At 38.2% G+C, this 16,023-nt stretch overlaps 1 protein-coding gene across 1 annotated transcript in view; it reads left to right on the top strand.

The window, feature by feature from the left end:
- cacna1ha (calcium channel, voltage-dependent, T type, alpha 1H subunit a) overlaps positions 1-16,023 on the top strand; it is a gene marked incomplete at both ends in the record, with an annotated part of 130,148 nt that overhangs the window by 53,042 nt on the left and 61,083 nt on the right. Inside the window, 3 exons of the mRNA XM_079253285.1 lie at positions 5,806-5,917; positions 6,398-6,531; positions 7,588-7,685. Coding sequence (XP_079109411.1) covers positions 5,806-5,917; positions 6,398-6,531; positions 7,588-7,685 — 344 coding nt within the window. The remainder of the gene's footprint in view (positions 1-5,805; positions 5,918-6,397; positions 6,532-7,587; positions 7,686-16,023) is intronic.

Genomic DNA, 16,023 nt, shown 5'->3' with positions numbered 1-16,023 from the left:
AGTGGGGTTTTGCTGTTACCAACAGCGAGGGCTCATATTCATGACTTTTTTTTAGACTTTCAGACACAGATATGTTGTTACTTCCTGATGTACAAGTGCCTATCTTTTCTTCATGGAACTATATGGTTCTGTGAAACAGAATATGTGACAAGCTTTGACTTTGTGTCTATGTTAACTTTAAAACCTTCAAATATGCTGAGTCTTACCAAGTCGTCCAAGTGATTTTGTGCCTTCCTTTTCCTTGCCTTCTGATTTTAAAGACACACTACAGAACTTTTGCCATTTTCCCCGTCATGTGCCTCCTATCCACGGCTAATTCGACATTCATCTTATATCCTACCTTACCTGTTAGCTCTCTCCAGCTAGCAAAAGTCCATCTTACAATGACTCTTGTTTTGTCCCTTTCTCGTATTTAATCTTCTTGCGTTTCTTTGCTGAATCAGCGATGTTGCATGCTCAAAACAGCCAGTTCCTTCTTACTGCAAAGCGAAACGTAACATCGCGTCCCAGATATAAATGTTGCATAGTTCTGTTTCTCAGCTTCGGGTCGCTGCTGGGTATCAACAGCTCTAGAAAAGCACATGATAGATGTCACTGTGTCGTTGAACAACTCCAGGACGCAGAGTTTTAAGGTCAGAATGTTACATCATGCATCTTTAAGTGGGACTAAAAAACAATGACTCCTTTTTGGCAAACAGCTAAATAAATAAATAAAAATCAGTTTAATTGATGCTAACATACTTACTGAAGGGAAACTGCCACTTTGTTTTATGGATGGGAGATTCCCGATCGTATTGAATTGTCATTCAAGGTTCGGCTTATTAATACAAACAATTCTCCGCATGCATTGTCATCTAGTTTGACACAGCACAGACCTTATTTGATTTGCTGAAATTATGCTCAGGCATACAGTGACCTTTACCACTGGGACATAGAGCATTGTTTATTGGGCTATGTTTAATCTTGCAGAGGCAGCATAGTTTTGCTTCTGCATCGAATCCCGTATATGTGTGAGAGGCACAAGCCAGACAACATTTTCAAAGAAATACAACAAAGTTTCTTGTTTTCAGTTTACTGCATGTCAGAGTGTGCTGCGCTCACTCTGCAGGAACGGTTTGGCTTTGCTTTGAAGACTTGCACATTATGCCTGTGTTTGTGTATGTGTGTGTGTGAGTGTGTGTGTGGGTGTGTGTTTAGGGGGAACTGAAGACAGAAAACACAGAAGGGGGCTCATGAGGTGTTGACTTTGGAGATTAAATAGGAATGAGAGAGAGCAGAGCACAAGAAGGCACAAGAGAGCAAGAGAGAGGCAGCTTTTCTGAATATTAAAATCTCTGTTTAATTCTGCTGCAGATTACTGAATCTTTCATCTGTGAAGGAAGGATCAACCCTATGTTGCTTGACTCGCTGTAGGCATATGTGTGTTTGAAGCATGTATACTGGCAGAAGACTTCCAACGTAACTGGAGATGATTTTTCTCATCGCAGTTACACTTGCAGCTGCACCTTGTAATGTAACACAGCTCTATTGATAATATTTTATTACCGCTCCCTCGAGGGAGTGCTGTACATGGATGTAATTGTTAAATAACTGCTTGACATCATTCTAGACAGGCATACATGACAGACAACAGGCACAATGTTGCAAACACGCCGTTACAAACCCCAGGTTGCCAGAGGGAAAGAGGATGCACACATTAAGCCTGCAAAGAAATTGAAAATGAAATTAATTAGTACTTGGATTCATGGAAACATGCTCTCTCAATCCGCAACACCTGAAACAACCCCTTCCTGTTTCTCATTGCTGTGTGACATACTGAAATGCCCCTTGTTTTTTCCCCATCTCTTAGTTTACAATGTATTTATCCATATCAGTCTGCAACATATCACAACATCAGGAGTTTAGCCCTTTGACAGTCATATTTTCGAGAAATACACTCCAATTTCTCTCCACATCAAAATCACAAAAACAATAGTCCATAAATCATCCTGAGCAAATGAATAAAATGAGACGTGAGTTCCCTGCATAGATGGTCATGCACACAGCTGCTGTAGAAAGGAAATAAACAATATAAATGCGGTTACTCCTCAGTTGATGTTATTTCAGTAAATTTATATATTTTATCATAACATAAACATCTTTACATATCAATATATGCACCACGGAAACCCCACAACAAAACAGAAAGCAACCCGCTGAAGGTGAACGAGAAACACGAACAATTCCTCCCTTTACACTGAGAGCAGACCACCCTCACAACTTCTTCCTACCCGACGAGTCTGGATCCAAACCAGTTCAGTTTTATCAACCACTACAGAATCTTCTGACAGATTTTAATGCATATCCGGGTAAGGATCCCATATCTTCTGAGGCTTTAATCATGACATGATGTCGAAACCACAGGGAGGCTATAAAAGTGTGGGAGCATTGTGTTTTTCTGCAGTTTTTGCCAGAATTGCTGGACAAAGTGACCAGAGCTTTGCTCAGTCTCATTTTATAGATGTGTGAAAGGGTGTGAAACACCTCTGTGTGGTCTTGTGCATGAGAGAGGACCAGTACACTGCTTATGAATCATGGAGCCTTTAATGGATCTGCACTTATCAGGATAGGCACTAACCTCAAGTTGATATGGGAACGTTCGGCTTTTGATATATGGGCCAGATTGAACCATTTTGAACTGAATCGGGCAGAAAAGAACACAGACAGGATGAGTCACCAAGCTTTAACACTGAGTTACAAATGTCTTCTGAAGGATCATTATGATTGGCTCTTCAGCTTTTTGCTGTAGATCAGTGATGTCTCATTCCGGTCTTTAGTGACCCCTATCCTGCCGGATTTCAGATGTTTCCCCTCTCCAACATATCTACTTCAAATGAATGGATGATAAACAGGCTTGTGCAGCTAATTTGAATCAAGTGTGATGGAGCTGAGAAACATTTAAAACCCGCAGGATAGGAGCCCTTGAGGACTGGAATCCTGTTCCATAAAGCATCACACTGAATGGAATTTCTAAATTTGATTTGATCTTATGGAACATAGTAAAGAAAAGCTTTACTTTCTGAAATGCATCTAAATGGTTCGTGTTTTACAAACTGAGTTGCTTCCTTTAAGGGAGGAAGTGAGGTTTCCAGTAAAAGCTGGGAGAAATGTGTTCCACTAACAGTTTAGATCCACTGCTATGCAATCTGGATCACTCCGATTAGCCATGAAATATGTAATGTACAGTATTTTAAACTTCCCTCGCTGTTTACAAGGTGAAAAACTATGTGCTAGCATATTGGACAAGAGTGTTCGTCTGGTTTGAGTAATTAAGAAGAAGTGATAAGCGGCAGCCAGTGCTCAGGAAGTTGTCTAACAGATGTGCTAAAGGGAGCTGAAAACGGATGATGTGGTTGAGGAAGAGCATAGAGTATTTTTTGTGCATTCACAAATGGTTGATTGGGATAGCTTGCTTTTCTCTTTCTCCATCCTTCAATTATTAATATTTCCTTTTTAGCTCCAGCTACAGCCCGATTCCCTGATTAAAATCTTCATTGCATGCAGGAATACTCGCGTTGATATTTATTAGATACGTGCATGGAGTGCTGTTTGCTGATACAGAATGCAAATAATCATTGCTGTGAAAAACTGGTTCTGTTTTGCTTTGAGCCGATTTTGCTTTAATGCAACAATAAAGGCCAAGTAGTAAAGGTGTAATAACAGACATTTCCAATGTTTTTTTTTTTTTCTTTTCTTTTTTGTGTGTGTGTTGAAAAAGCACATATAGGGATTGTATGTTCATGTTGCTCTGTCTGTGAGGGCTTTTAATTGTATATCACAGTTGCTTCTGTCTTGAAAAGGGGCCGAAAAGAAAACGACGTAGGTCATACTGTGCTGCTGATACATAACTCTGTCTTGGGAAGTGATCATAGAGAGAAAGTTCTCTGTGAACACAGAATAAAAAAACTGCAATTTGTCAACAGTTTTTGTCTGCTACTGTTTCATGCGACTGCGGTATACTCTGTATTTGAGGCGTGTAAAAGACAGTGGTGACCTGTAGTTTCTCTGCGTATAGTTGCTTTCCATTTACAACAGCATCTTGGGAATGTATCAACACCGCAGCTGACTACACACTCTAGATCAGTATGTTAGTCTGAGAGTGTGTGTGGGATGTGTATTTGTGGCAAAATCCAAACCAAAGTAAAAAAAAAAAAACAAAAAAAAAAAAAAACAGGAGCATGACTGCATTCTTACCTTCCCTTTTTCCTGCCATGATTTAGGTACATTCAGTTTCTTTCGCATTTTTTCCCCATTTAATCTGTTTCAGCATTCTTTTCACAGCCCCTCTTGCTCATCATCTCTTTATCCTTTTGATTTACTTGGTGTATATTTTTATGCTTTTCTCATTGCAATGATGAGGCATCTTAATAAATTAGTCCCACTGCAGAAGATGTGTGATATTCCTGCCGTAATGCCTGCGTGTTGAGTTTACTTGTGTTTTTATGATCTGTAGTGTTAAACAATACTGCTGCATGCTGTTTGAGCCAGCGGGGATTATAAATCTGTCGTCAGTGGGACTATGATTGATACACTCTGATAACGTTCATGTCTGTTCTCGCTGTGAGCATCCTTTCGTTCCATGAAACACACAGCACATCGCCCAGATTTTGGGCCTATTGTGATTATAAGAAAAATCAACGAAGAATGATTCGGATTTGGAAGCTGGTGGACAGTTTTTAGATTGATCGTTTCATAGAAAACAGCGATCCATTTGATATCACCCTCCCTGCTGATCGACTCAAACTGCATCAAATATGTGATTTCTGTGTCGAGGCATAAATGCGGGCTGAAGACACGCTCATATTCAATAACAGCCAAGAAATAAAAAAAACAAAACAAAACTGCTCCTTGTACCGTTTGTAACTTATTGCTTTGCCCTATATAGATAATCTTCCTGTTTTCCCAAAAAGGATAAAAGAAGGATTAAAGAAATAGACGGAAATCCATAGAAGATTACGCACAAGTACTTTTTAAAGTCACGTCAGAGGAGACTTGACTTTTGAACCCTCTTAAGTCTGTTTCCTCTTTATGACAAGAAAGTAGGACAAAGGTTTTCACCAAAGACTTCTTGAAACACACCGAAAGTGTGATGGATAAATACTAACGCTTTGAACTAATTGTCCAAAATGTGGATCACCTAAACTGTTTAAACTGTAAACAACAACAAAAAAAAAAGCTTCTTAAGTTCGAAAAAGGGTTTTGGAAGAAGTTGGGCACTTATCTAGTCCAAAACCCCCTTTATCAATGACAATGTAAAATTTATACAGCATGAAAAATACAGTAATACACATTAAACTCCAATACAATGAAACTTAAACAGTATACTGTCATAATACACACAATAAATCATAGAATTCAACAGACACTGCTTTAAAAAAATAATCTCATTTGACTCATAACTTTTAATTATCTCATCTTTCATCATTTCACCGTATCCATAGATTTTTTTTACGCTTTTTTTTTTTTTTTTCCACTAGGTGACATGATAGAATATATAAATCATGATCTTGTGTGCACTGGAGCAGATCTTCATGCCGCTGTCACTTTTCTGTCAGTCAGTCTAAAGCTGTGAACGCTGCCATGAATCTGCTTGTGGATGCACCTGTGGCTGCATTTTCTTGTCTGTGAAACACATTAAATCTCCCACAGAATAAACGGAGCTACGCAGTGCACGTCGGTTTTACTCTCTTGCATGTTTTGCAGCCGTTGTTGATGATTTAAAATGACATCCAATGTGTTTTTGACCTTAACTTTTTCTCCTCGCACGTGGTTTGAGCACGTGTCCATGCTGGTGATCCTGCTTAACTGTGTGACTCTGGGGATGTTTCAGCCCTGCGAGGACGTTACCTGCCAGTCAGAGTGGTGCCGCATCCTACAGGTTAGTGTGACACTCTCACCGCGTTAGCCAACATCACGGGAACAGTCCCGGCCGTGGGAAGTGCTATTTTAATGTGCCATGCTGCATTTGGTTTCTCTCCATGAAAACTCATAGGTGACGTTCGCTGTGTGCATTCCTGCGCTTCACTGACAATAAGTGCCAAGTTACGTGCTATTTGGGCATATTGTAGTAATGGCATGGAAGAATGTGTTGGTCCTGTTTATTTTACTACAGTGCAATGTTCATTTTTGGCATAGATGTGCTCATTATCCACAAATACAAATTCTTTTTTGTGCTGGAACAGGCGTCAGATTTACTGAGACATGAACATAGCCATCCTACATCAGAAATGGTTCCTGCTGGGATGACACTAACTAATGGAAACAGTACATTGTTTTTCCACTCAGTCGCTTCTGATACTTCATATCGCTGTGTTTCATATTAACTCAGTGTTTTTGTGTCTTTACCATGTTCGACTAGGTGTTGGATGACTGCATTTTTGCTTTTTTCGCGGTTGAAATGGTCATCAAGATGGTGGCCCTGGGAATTTTTGGGTCAAATTGTTACCTCGGTGACAAGTGGAACCAGCTTGACTTTGTCATCGTCATGGCAGGGTTGGTATCTAATTATGTTTTTGCTCATGCCTGCAGATTGATTCTTTCCTTTTCCTGCCAACACAGGTTAAGTAACGGCACCAGATGCACATGCAATGTAAATGATTTGTTTTAACGCCACCTAGTTCCATATTTTTCTTTTTACAAACTCCTAATAAAAGGTGCAAAAGAAATCTTGGTGAAAACCGGATGCATATATTTATGATTCAGGATGCGAGTCCCGAGTTGAACAATTCTGTATCCAAGCAACCATATGCATAAATAATAACATGTTCACCCTATTTACACCAAATTACTGGGCAGAAATATGACTCAGATTGTGGCTCATAATTTGAACCTCCCTATAATGGTCACATCTCATCCAGAGCTCCAAAATAGCTTGTTTTCCTCCACTGATATACACAAGTGCACAAAGTAAACAAGTCCAAATTTAGGCCCTCACAAGCCAGCAAGTAAACAGTTTTCCTGTCTGAGGAGGAAGTAGGGTTACTCACAGCACACAAGCGGCATAGCACTCAAACAAGATGTTTGATAGGTTTATCCTTATGTGTTTAGTTTTCTCTCTTTCTCTCAACAGGAGGGGATGAGGGTACAGCCTTGAAAGAACTTGACAATAACAATGTTAAAAATCCTTAATTATATATATATATATATATATATATATATATATATATATATATATATATATATATATATATATGTATATTATTAATTTAAATGATTATATATTAAAAAACAAGATTTTTTTTGTGCACATAGTCCATGTTGTAATAACCCAGGGCACAAAGGGAAATTAAAGCTAAAACTGTTTCCCTCTACCATTTTGTTGATTGTCATATTTGTTATTTTTGTGTGCTGCCATAAATATCAACCTTCTTGATAAAATAAAAAGCTTCTGTGTGTTTAAAGAGAAAGTGCTCAGTAATTACACAGGTTGCTTTACTGTATTACTGCTGTTGATCTTTTTTATATTGTTTCAAAGTGTGATGTCTCTGTTTTGGCTTTTTGAAGAACAGTATATTAAAAGAAAGTTTATTTCCCTGCATTCTTCTGTAGGGTGATGGAGTATTCTCTGGACGGCCACAATGCCAGTCTGTCAGCCATCCGTACCGTTCGAGTCCTCAGGCCACTGAGAGCTATCAATAGAGTACCAAGTAAGTTCAATTGTCCAAACGTGCTCTGTCATAAGTCATCCTTGATAAGGACATAAAAAAATAAGTTTTCTTTAGATCATTTCTTTACATCTCATCAGTCCTGAAATGTTCTGGAGTGGTGGCATGTGAGAGTTCAAATGTCTGCAGAGAACTGGCCCCACAGTTCTTGCAGAGCTGCTCTACTCAGTGCCTTGATGAAACGTAGAAGGTTAGTGCATGAAACAATGAGTTTACATGAAGGATTTATAGTGAGGAAGCAAGTGTGCTCAATTTTACACGGGCTGTTTAATGTTTTTCTCTGCTCCATGTGTTGCTTTTGACTCACTTGTTAATGTCACTGATATGTTCAGACACATGCTGCAGTCTTATCTAAACAGAAATAAGTTACTGAGAAGTGCCATTGAAAATACGATATTTCCTTCCTACTTTTATCATGCTGGTTGTGTTTCTTTATTCAACATTATCAGTGTAAATAAAGTTTCACCAGGTACTCGGTATTTATGTTCAATATATGTATTTCTGACTAGTTACACTTTTTAACCCGCCAGAACGCCTCAAACTGTTTAACGAAAATAATAATTTAATGATCTTGAAGTTTTTCAGCATATTTGTCTAAGTGTTCATTTACTGTCATCCCGCAATGACAGATTTAATATAAACTGATGGAGTCCAAGCAAACACTGTTGTAATTGTGTGTAAATTGCATAATCTGATACAGTAGATGGCATTTAGATAATTGAGAATGTAATTAAGTGTCTTTGTGAAGCAAAATGTAGGATGTAAGTACAAAAACATATCATATCTTTATGCTTTTTCTGCTGTTTGAAGAGAAAAATTTTGGTGACGGGATGGTTTTGCATGTTGAGACTTAAAGTAGGCACTGCAGAGACTTTGTTGCCTTTGTGACTCATGGGACCTGAGTCTGCTCCTTCACTGGCCTGGATTCGCAGTCTTCTACTCTTGGCAAAGGGCTGTGATCCCTCTTGAAATTTTGCACATTTTTCATTATTCTATTTAAGGGATTGGCAAAGTTAACTCCGTGTTCACCTCTGCAATGACTTTGACGCATCTATGGAGAGAAATGAAAATGGAGACAAGAGCAGGTGGGAAACTAGAAGAAGGCCAAAAACACTTTTCTGTTAAGTTTCTAAGTTTGATCCATTATGTGCTGGAAAAGCTTGTTTTGGATATTTGGTTGTAAATTAAATTCTACTTTTCATCGGGACCTCCAGTACCACCATATGGAAACCTTTTTTCGTCCCGCATCAAATGTCTTTCCTGGAGTTAATCATGCATCGTGTCTTTTCACTATTCTATCAAAGCCAGGATCTTTCATAAGCTCCATGTGCTTATTATTTACATAATTTCAGATGGAACAGTAGTATATACTTGATGTGCAGTACGTTACTTTAATGTCTGCATTTTCACTTTGGTGTTAGTTGACGAAGGATATGGGACTTTGGGGATTGCTTTTAGCCCAACGGAGCTCACACACACATTTACCCGAAAGCTCTGCAACAGAAATGACTATGAATCTACAGCTAAGGAGGATCCTTTGACAATGGTGTCATAACAACGTACACGATTATTAACCAGCACACATTAGGAAAGCAGCCAGGCTGTTTTCTCAGACTAAAGGCTGCCAGTAACAGAAGCACGGGTTACTGGAAACTAACATGATTATTCTTGTGGTTTTAAACAGTGCGCATCTTACTGCATGCATCTTGTTTAGCTTAACAAAGCAGTGGAGTGTAAACAGTTTATGCTGAAAATGGAAGCTTGATCGATGCACAAGAGCGTATAAATCTACTATATCACATAAAATAAGTGTTACAGATGCATGTTTGCTGCCTTGTGTGAACAATGTGAAATAATCATGAGCCCATAAATGACACGTGACCAGAGATACAGACATGCATCGTGAATGATGACATTCTGTCTCCACAGCTTATGTGTGTGTGTGTGTTAGTCTCTATGGCTACGTTCACACTGCAGGGCTTGCAGCTCATATGGGATGTTTTTGTGAAATCCGAATTGTTTTGAAAGTCCGTTCACATTTCCGATCAAATGTGACTTGTATATGATCTCCTGTATGAACCTCATGCGCACCAGAAGCGTCCTGCATGCGTAGAAAATACGGCGATGTGCGTGTGACGTCTTTGTGTTTTTGGAAGTAAATATGGATGGCAGCAGAGCATTTGCTATTTTAAAAGTTTTGTTCAACTGTAAAAGTTAAATAAAATGTCAAAGTTTTGTCCAACCGTAGCCACAACATTGGGAATGGGTTCGTTTTAAGGAGATGTTTACAGAATGAGGAAAGTAAAAGTTTTGGTCAAGGCCTTTTGTGGAGCTGTGGCAGCAACAACTGTAGAGAGAAATGTTTGGGTACGGAGTCGCAGTCAGGATTAGTGAGAGTGATGTGTGCGCATTTACCGATAAAGAGTTCATAAACAACAAACACAGAATAATGATGTTTGTCGCGTGTCAATGACGGGTCGGTCGGATTAATGCGACCTGACCATTCAGACTGAAGTCGCATGGCAAAAGATCAGATACATGTCGGATTTAGGACCACATATCCAAGCGGCCTGGGTCGCATTTGAAAATATCACATCTGTGTCGTTCAGACTGTTAAGAAAAGATCGGTTACAGGTACCATAGAGGCAAAAACATCGGATTTAAGTCACTTCAGCCTGTAGTGTGAACGTAGTCTATGTGGCAATTTAGAGAACCCAAACACAATCACAAAACATTTCAAGTTGTAATATTACACTGCAAAAACTGAAATCTAAGTAAGATTAAAAATCTTAAATTGAGTACACATATGCTTATTTTTTTTAAAGGTAAGATAATTCTTCGTTTTTATGCCAGAGAATTTCTCTTGTTTTAAGTGTATTTTTACTTGTTTCGGGAAGTCTTGACAAGCCAAGTTTTCTTGTTCTGTTGGCAGATAATTTATCTTATTTTAAGCAACATTTACCTCATTTTTGTATTTTTTTCTTGTTTTTTAAGGCTGAGTTTTTGCAGTGTATCCCTCCATGAAAAGTGAGCATGTTGCGTTAACCTCATCACTGAACTAACATCAGAGCTCTTTACTGCCATGAACAAGGTGAAGAGAAAGAGTTTAATGTGTGTAAGTCACTACCTGATGGTGGACTAAAAGCTGGAGGTGGACAGAAAGAGGAAGGCGAGGGTTGACAGTGATTGCTTTTACTAGGGGCTGAAAATCTCAAGGTTAGCGGAGACACGTGCACAAAGTCAACACACCCCATAGCACACAAACAACACACACACACACACACACAGACTCATACAACCAGAAATAAACATTAGTTTACATCATGGGTCTTTAATTCTGGTTCTCGTGAGCTACCATCCTGTGGGTTTCATTGTTTCCCTGCTACAACACACCTGACCCTAAACAGCGACTCACTAACAGGCAGGTGCAGAAGATGACAAGTTGTTGGAGAATATTTTCATTTGAATCAAGTGTGTTGTAGCAGGGAAAGACTAAAATATGCAGGATGCTAGCTCTCGAAGACCGCAATTGGAGTCCTTTACTTCATGCATTTTTAAAAATTTGTTTTCCTGTGACTTATGATCAGAGATGTGGTGTTATAAAGATGAGAAGCTAATCGAAAAGCTAATGTTTCTCCCCGCTATGCTGTTGTCCTGTCTTTCTTTTTATATCTGCACTGATGCAAGGGAATCGTTATGTGGATGTTGAATGTGTTTTTGCCCGGTAGCTTAGATACAGTGAACATGTTTAGAAATCTGCTGCTTGCAGGGGGCTTCTGCAATTTATCTGCCAGTTGCACAGCATAAAACAAGCACGCACACACACACAGACACACAGAGTGTGTTTTGCTTTTGCTTACAGTAAATAAGTCATCAGAATTTTTTAGTGGTGTGTGCAACTCCTAGATTTATCCTGTGTGAACTAATAGGGAGTTATTTTGTCATCCATCTTGGTTTGTCTGCATGACTAAGTTAAAATAACTTGGCTCAGACAGTAAAAAATGAGAACCTGCAGACTAATGAGATCTCAAGCTGAGAATAAAGATAACAATGTCATCAGGGAGCGGTATTTAGAAACTTGTGGCCCATAAACTTTTGAACAAAATGCCACTGCTTGGATTCCTCCGAATGACTCTTTAATGGTCTGGATTCTGGAAGCGTTGTAGCACAGCAGAAATGATGAGAGGTCTTAGTTTTTGGATATATTTGCATCCAGTGTGACATTTATCATGAAACACGGGTCTTATATGCGAGAAAACACAACCCAATAACCTTCAGCTGACTTTCTGTCTGGTCCTCTGCAGTCTTTCTTATTAGGACTTCATGACTTTTTAATTAGACATTTATGCAGCATAGTGCAAGTCATTACTTTTAACCAGTTACTGTATTGTTCTCTCACTTACTTTACACGTACATTTTGACAGTCTCATATTTAGCAGTAGTTTCCATTTTCTATTTTCAGACTCTACAAGACTTTGTAAGATATTAAGCCCCAGCAAGAGTTTTAAAAAGCTTTTTTTTTTTTTTTTTTTGCATACAAGCAGGCAGTTCAACGTGCAATAAATTATCAATTTTTCTATTATGTTTTTGCATTCAGATTTTGCTGGTTATGGAGTGCATTTTTGTATTCATGTATTGTTATTACCATCCGTAGTAGTTTAACCCTAACGTGCCTGTATTTATACAATGAGTGTTCAGGTTGGTTGGTGAGTTTGTCTGCTCAGGTCGACCTGTTTATGTGAATTCCACTCAACAGAAAGTCCCACTGTGTCACATGGCTGAATGAGTCATGAAATAGGAGCAAAGAAGGCCACCAAAACCAAAAAAAGGAAAGAAATACATGACTGTCTCTGTGTTCTGGTCTCTTCGTTTACAAGCACAAAACTGGACTTTCCTTATGCTTTCTTTTCAGTTGAAATGAAAATAAGTTGCTTTTCTGGTGTTGACAAGCACTTCACCTGCCCAACTAGAGGAATAAACAAGCTGCAGAAAGTTACATTAAAGGGATTATTTGCATCTTTAACTAATTTAATCACAAAACATGTTGATGTGATTGCTTCACGTTTGTGCAAGATTTCTCAAAAGCTTGTTTCTCATTTTATAGGCTCTTTAAAGAGTATTTCCAAACTTATGTAAGCACTGAATCTGTTGTGAAAAGATTATATAATTAATAAGCTCGTATTATCATTTCAATTAAATGATGTACTGTAGGCCATCTGAGCATCTGTGTGATTCTTCTGTTCTCAGCACATCAAAGAGGAAATCCTTTAGAGCCCAACAGCCTAATATCATCCTATTGCCACTTCCAAGTTTAATATATACCGGTACTCTCTCTGCAACATACTTTTTAATTAGAAATGGATCTTTTAGTGCAGAAGTCCCCAACCACCAAGGAAAAAAAAAAAGGAAAAAGACAAAGCAAACTTAGAAAAAGTTACAATTAATCCAACTGCACGGTGAAACTTTGAAAGCAGAGTTTTGTGCTACAATAACTGCAGTTTCAGAGGAAAAGTGAGACTAAGATGGTTTGGGCATGAACAGAGAAGGGATTTGTGAATATATTAGTAGAAGGATGTTATGGTTGGAACTACCAAGCAGGAAAATAGTATCCCAGCCAGCATGGCCATGTTGGGCCCAAAGGGGTTAAATGCTAAGCTAAAACTAACTCAGATTTGGGCTATGTGGGTACTGAGTGGGAATTAGCTTAAACATACCAACTTTTGCAGGTTTCATGGGATTTTTGGTTATATGTGCACCATGTGTGAAGGGATGTAGGTGGTCTAAATGGACATGGGGAGCTCCCATATGGGCAAGCACAGGTGAGGTCACCATGGAAACTGTACATAAACCCACACTGAACCCTTATTTGTACCCCAAGTTAACCCTCATGGGACCTCCAAGGCTCGAAGTGCAAGAGGACAATAGGACAGGAAGTTGGTTGGTGCAACAGAAGATGATGAGACGGAAAGGGTTTGATGGAGGCAGATGACTCACTGTAGCAACCCCTGAAGGCGACAGCTGAAAGGGAAAAGAAGGCGACGAAAGTTAATGCCCTTAGATATCCAAATGCTTCTTAGCTAATTTGTAATGACCTTATATTGACAGCTACTGCTGGAAATTCTGCAGCATGGTGTCAGTATGACTGCTGGTCAGGTTGGAATAAAAACATTTAGTTGGAAATGTGTTTATGAATTTCATGGGATATTTGTCACCTTGAAATAAAAATGGCACGATGACATTCTGGTGCATTCCAGCAGAACTGCACATATGGTGGTTATTTTTAGACAGATAAACCAGTAAACACATCTGATCTGGACATTCACAAGGTGCAGTGGTCTTAATCTTGAATTCTCATGTTATTTAAAAAAAAAAAAAACAACAACTTAAAAATCAAATGATAGCTTTCATCATGTTAAGTACTGATTTAAAAAAATATATATTATCAGTCTGAGTGTGAGAACATTTCATCAAATCGAATCAAATTTCATTTATGAAGCCCTTTTTTATACAATAAAATACATCAAAGTGCTTAACAGATTTGAAAAACACTAAACAAAAATCTACATCAATGTGTGCTTTCCATTTTTCCAACTTTCTGCACTTAAAAGCAAGTTTAAGCAAAAATTGTGGGATTAGATTCTTAACCACATGCAGTTAGAAGGTTGTTTTCTTTACAACAATGGTTAAAAATGGACTTTTCCACACTGTGTGTCTGACTGACCTAAAGAGCTTTTAATGGATTGACCTACACTGGTCTGCTCACCCTACAAACAAACAAGGAACACAAAAGAAGAATCATTAGATCAGATTCAACTTTAACTTACTTCAAAGTGCTGAATAGTTATTTCATTAGTCTTGTCTGGGTTGTAGGAAGAACTTTTGAATGCAGAGCTTTAATTCTGTATGAAGTGTGAAAGCCCTTCCTTGGCAAAAAAAAACAAAACAAAACTAATAAAAAAAAAAAAAAAACAGCAAAAAAACACCAGGGCAACATATTTGTATTTAATGGTTGCACAAAGGGGCAGACATGAATGACTCATCCCCTCTAAGTAGTTGCAGCTTCTATGGCTCAAAATAGCATCTAAACGCCAACAAAACTCGCCAACAAAAAAACTCTTGGGTGACATATACATCAGCATAATTTAGTTTTTCCCAAATCTGTTTTTATTTTTCCCACAGATCATAAAATAATAGTGACTAATTATAAGTTTTACTATTGTCAGCCAGGGCTTGTTAAACATGTAATTGAATTAAATTATTTGTATTGCATGTATCCAAAAGAGTGGATGCAGTATGGAGACATAACCAGGTCCTGTTGATCTGCCTGGATGAGCCCTTTTAGCCACTGCATATGGCTGGATATGAAAGCTTGTTAATCCTTTCATGCAGTGGCCATATAGTGGACACCTATTTACAAGCTTTTTTTTTCTTGTATATTCATGAATGAGGATCGTATTTTTGTAAATAAACTACTTCAGCGAATCATCCAATATGTTTCCATTCATTGAAGAATAAAAAAAATATATGATATAATTGAACATTAATGTCATTACGCATGTTTGCCTTTGCGATAAATAGGATAAGAAAATGATACAGCTATATTTTATAGAAGATTTGCATAAAATACTGATGATTATGTATTATTTTATAAAGATTTTATAGAATACATTAAAATAAATCATAGATTGTGATTAATTGAAAATATCAGCAATAAACAAAGTACCATTGCCTAAGGCTGTAGAAGTAAAATACTGTATTTAAATAAAAAAACTGTTGCATTATTTTTTAATAATTCATGCATGAAAGGGTTCATGTAAATGGTACATAAATTGTTGGTTTTATTTTGGGTCGAGAAATATTTTCCTTCCCTCAAAAATACTGTAGGTCTCACTTCCAACCCAGTAAAAGTGAGACTTTAAGGATACTTCCTCTTTATCCTCTGGTGTAAATGTAAGAGTGGTGAGTTGTCATTTGTCGATGCTTCCTGGGTATTTTCATCATTATAGTGGATTCAGGTGATGTTTTTTTGTACATGGCACAGCACGAACAGCCTGAACCTGAGAGGTCAAAATTAGCTGTAGCAATGTGGCATCGCCACCGAACGGTGTTATTGAGCTGTAAATGTGATCAATGTGACAAGGCTGTGGTGTAAGTGAAAGAGGAAAGAACACATTGTTTCAACCCCAGGGACTGGATCCACAGCTCTGCTGAGGCTGAACACAGCTGACATCTGGAGATGAATGCTGAATGCACGTGGTTAGATAACATTAGCCACAAGGAAGCTGTGAATTCAAATCCCAGAGGATGAAATGATGTCAAA

Source organism: Telmatherina bonti (genome assembly GCF_933228915.1).
Source record: "Telmatherina bonti genome assembly, chromosome: 14".
Taxonomy (NCBI): domain Eukaryota; kingdom Metazoa; phylum Chordata; class Actinopteri; order Atheriniformes; family Telmatherinidae; genus Telmatherina; species Telmatherina bonti.
Note: the sequence above shows the minus strand (reverse complement) of the source record. Positions and strands in the feature narration are given on the sequence as shown.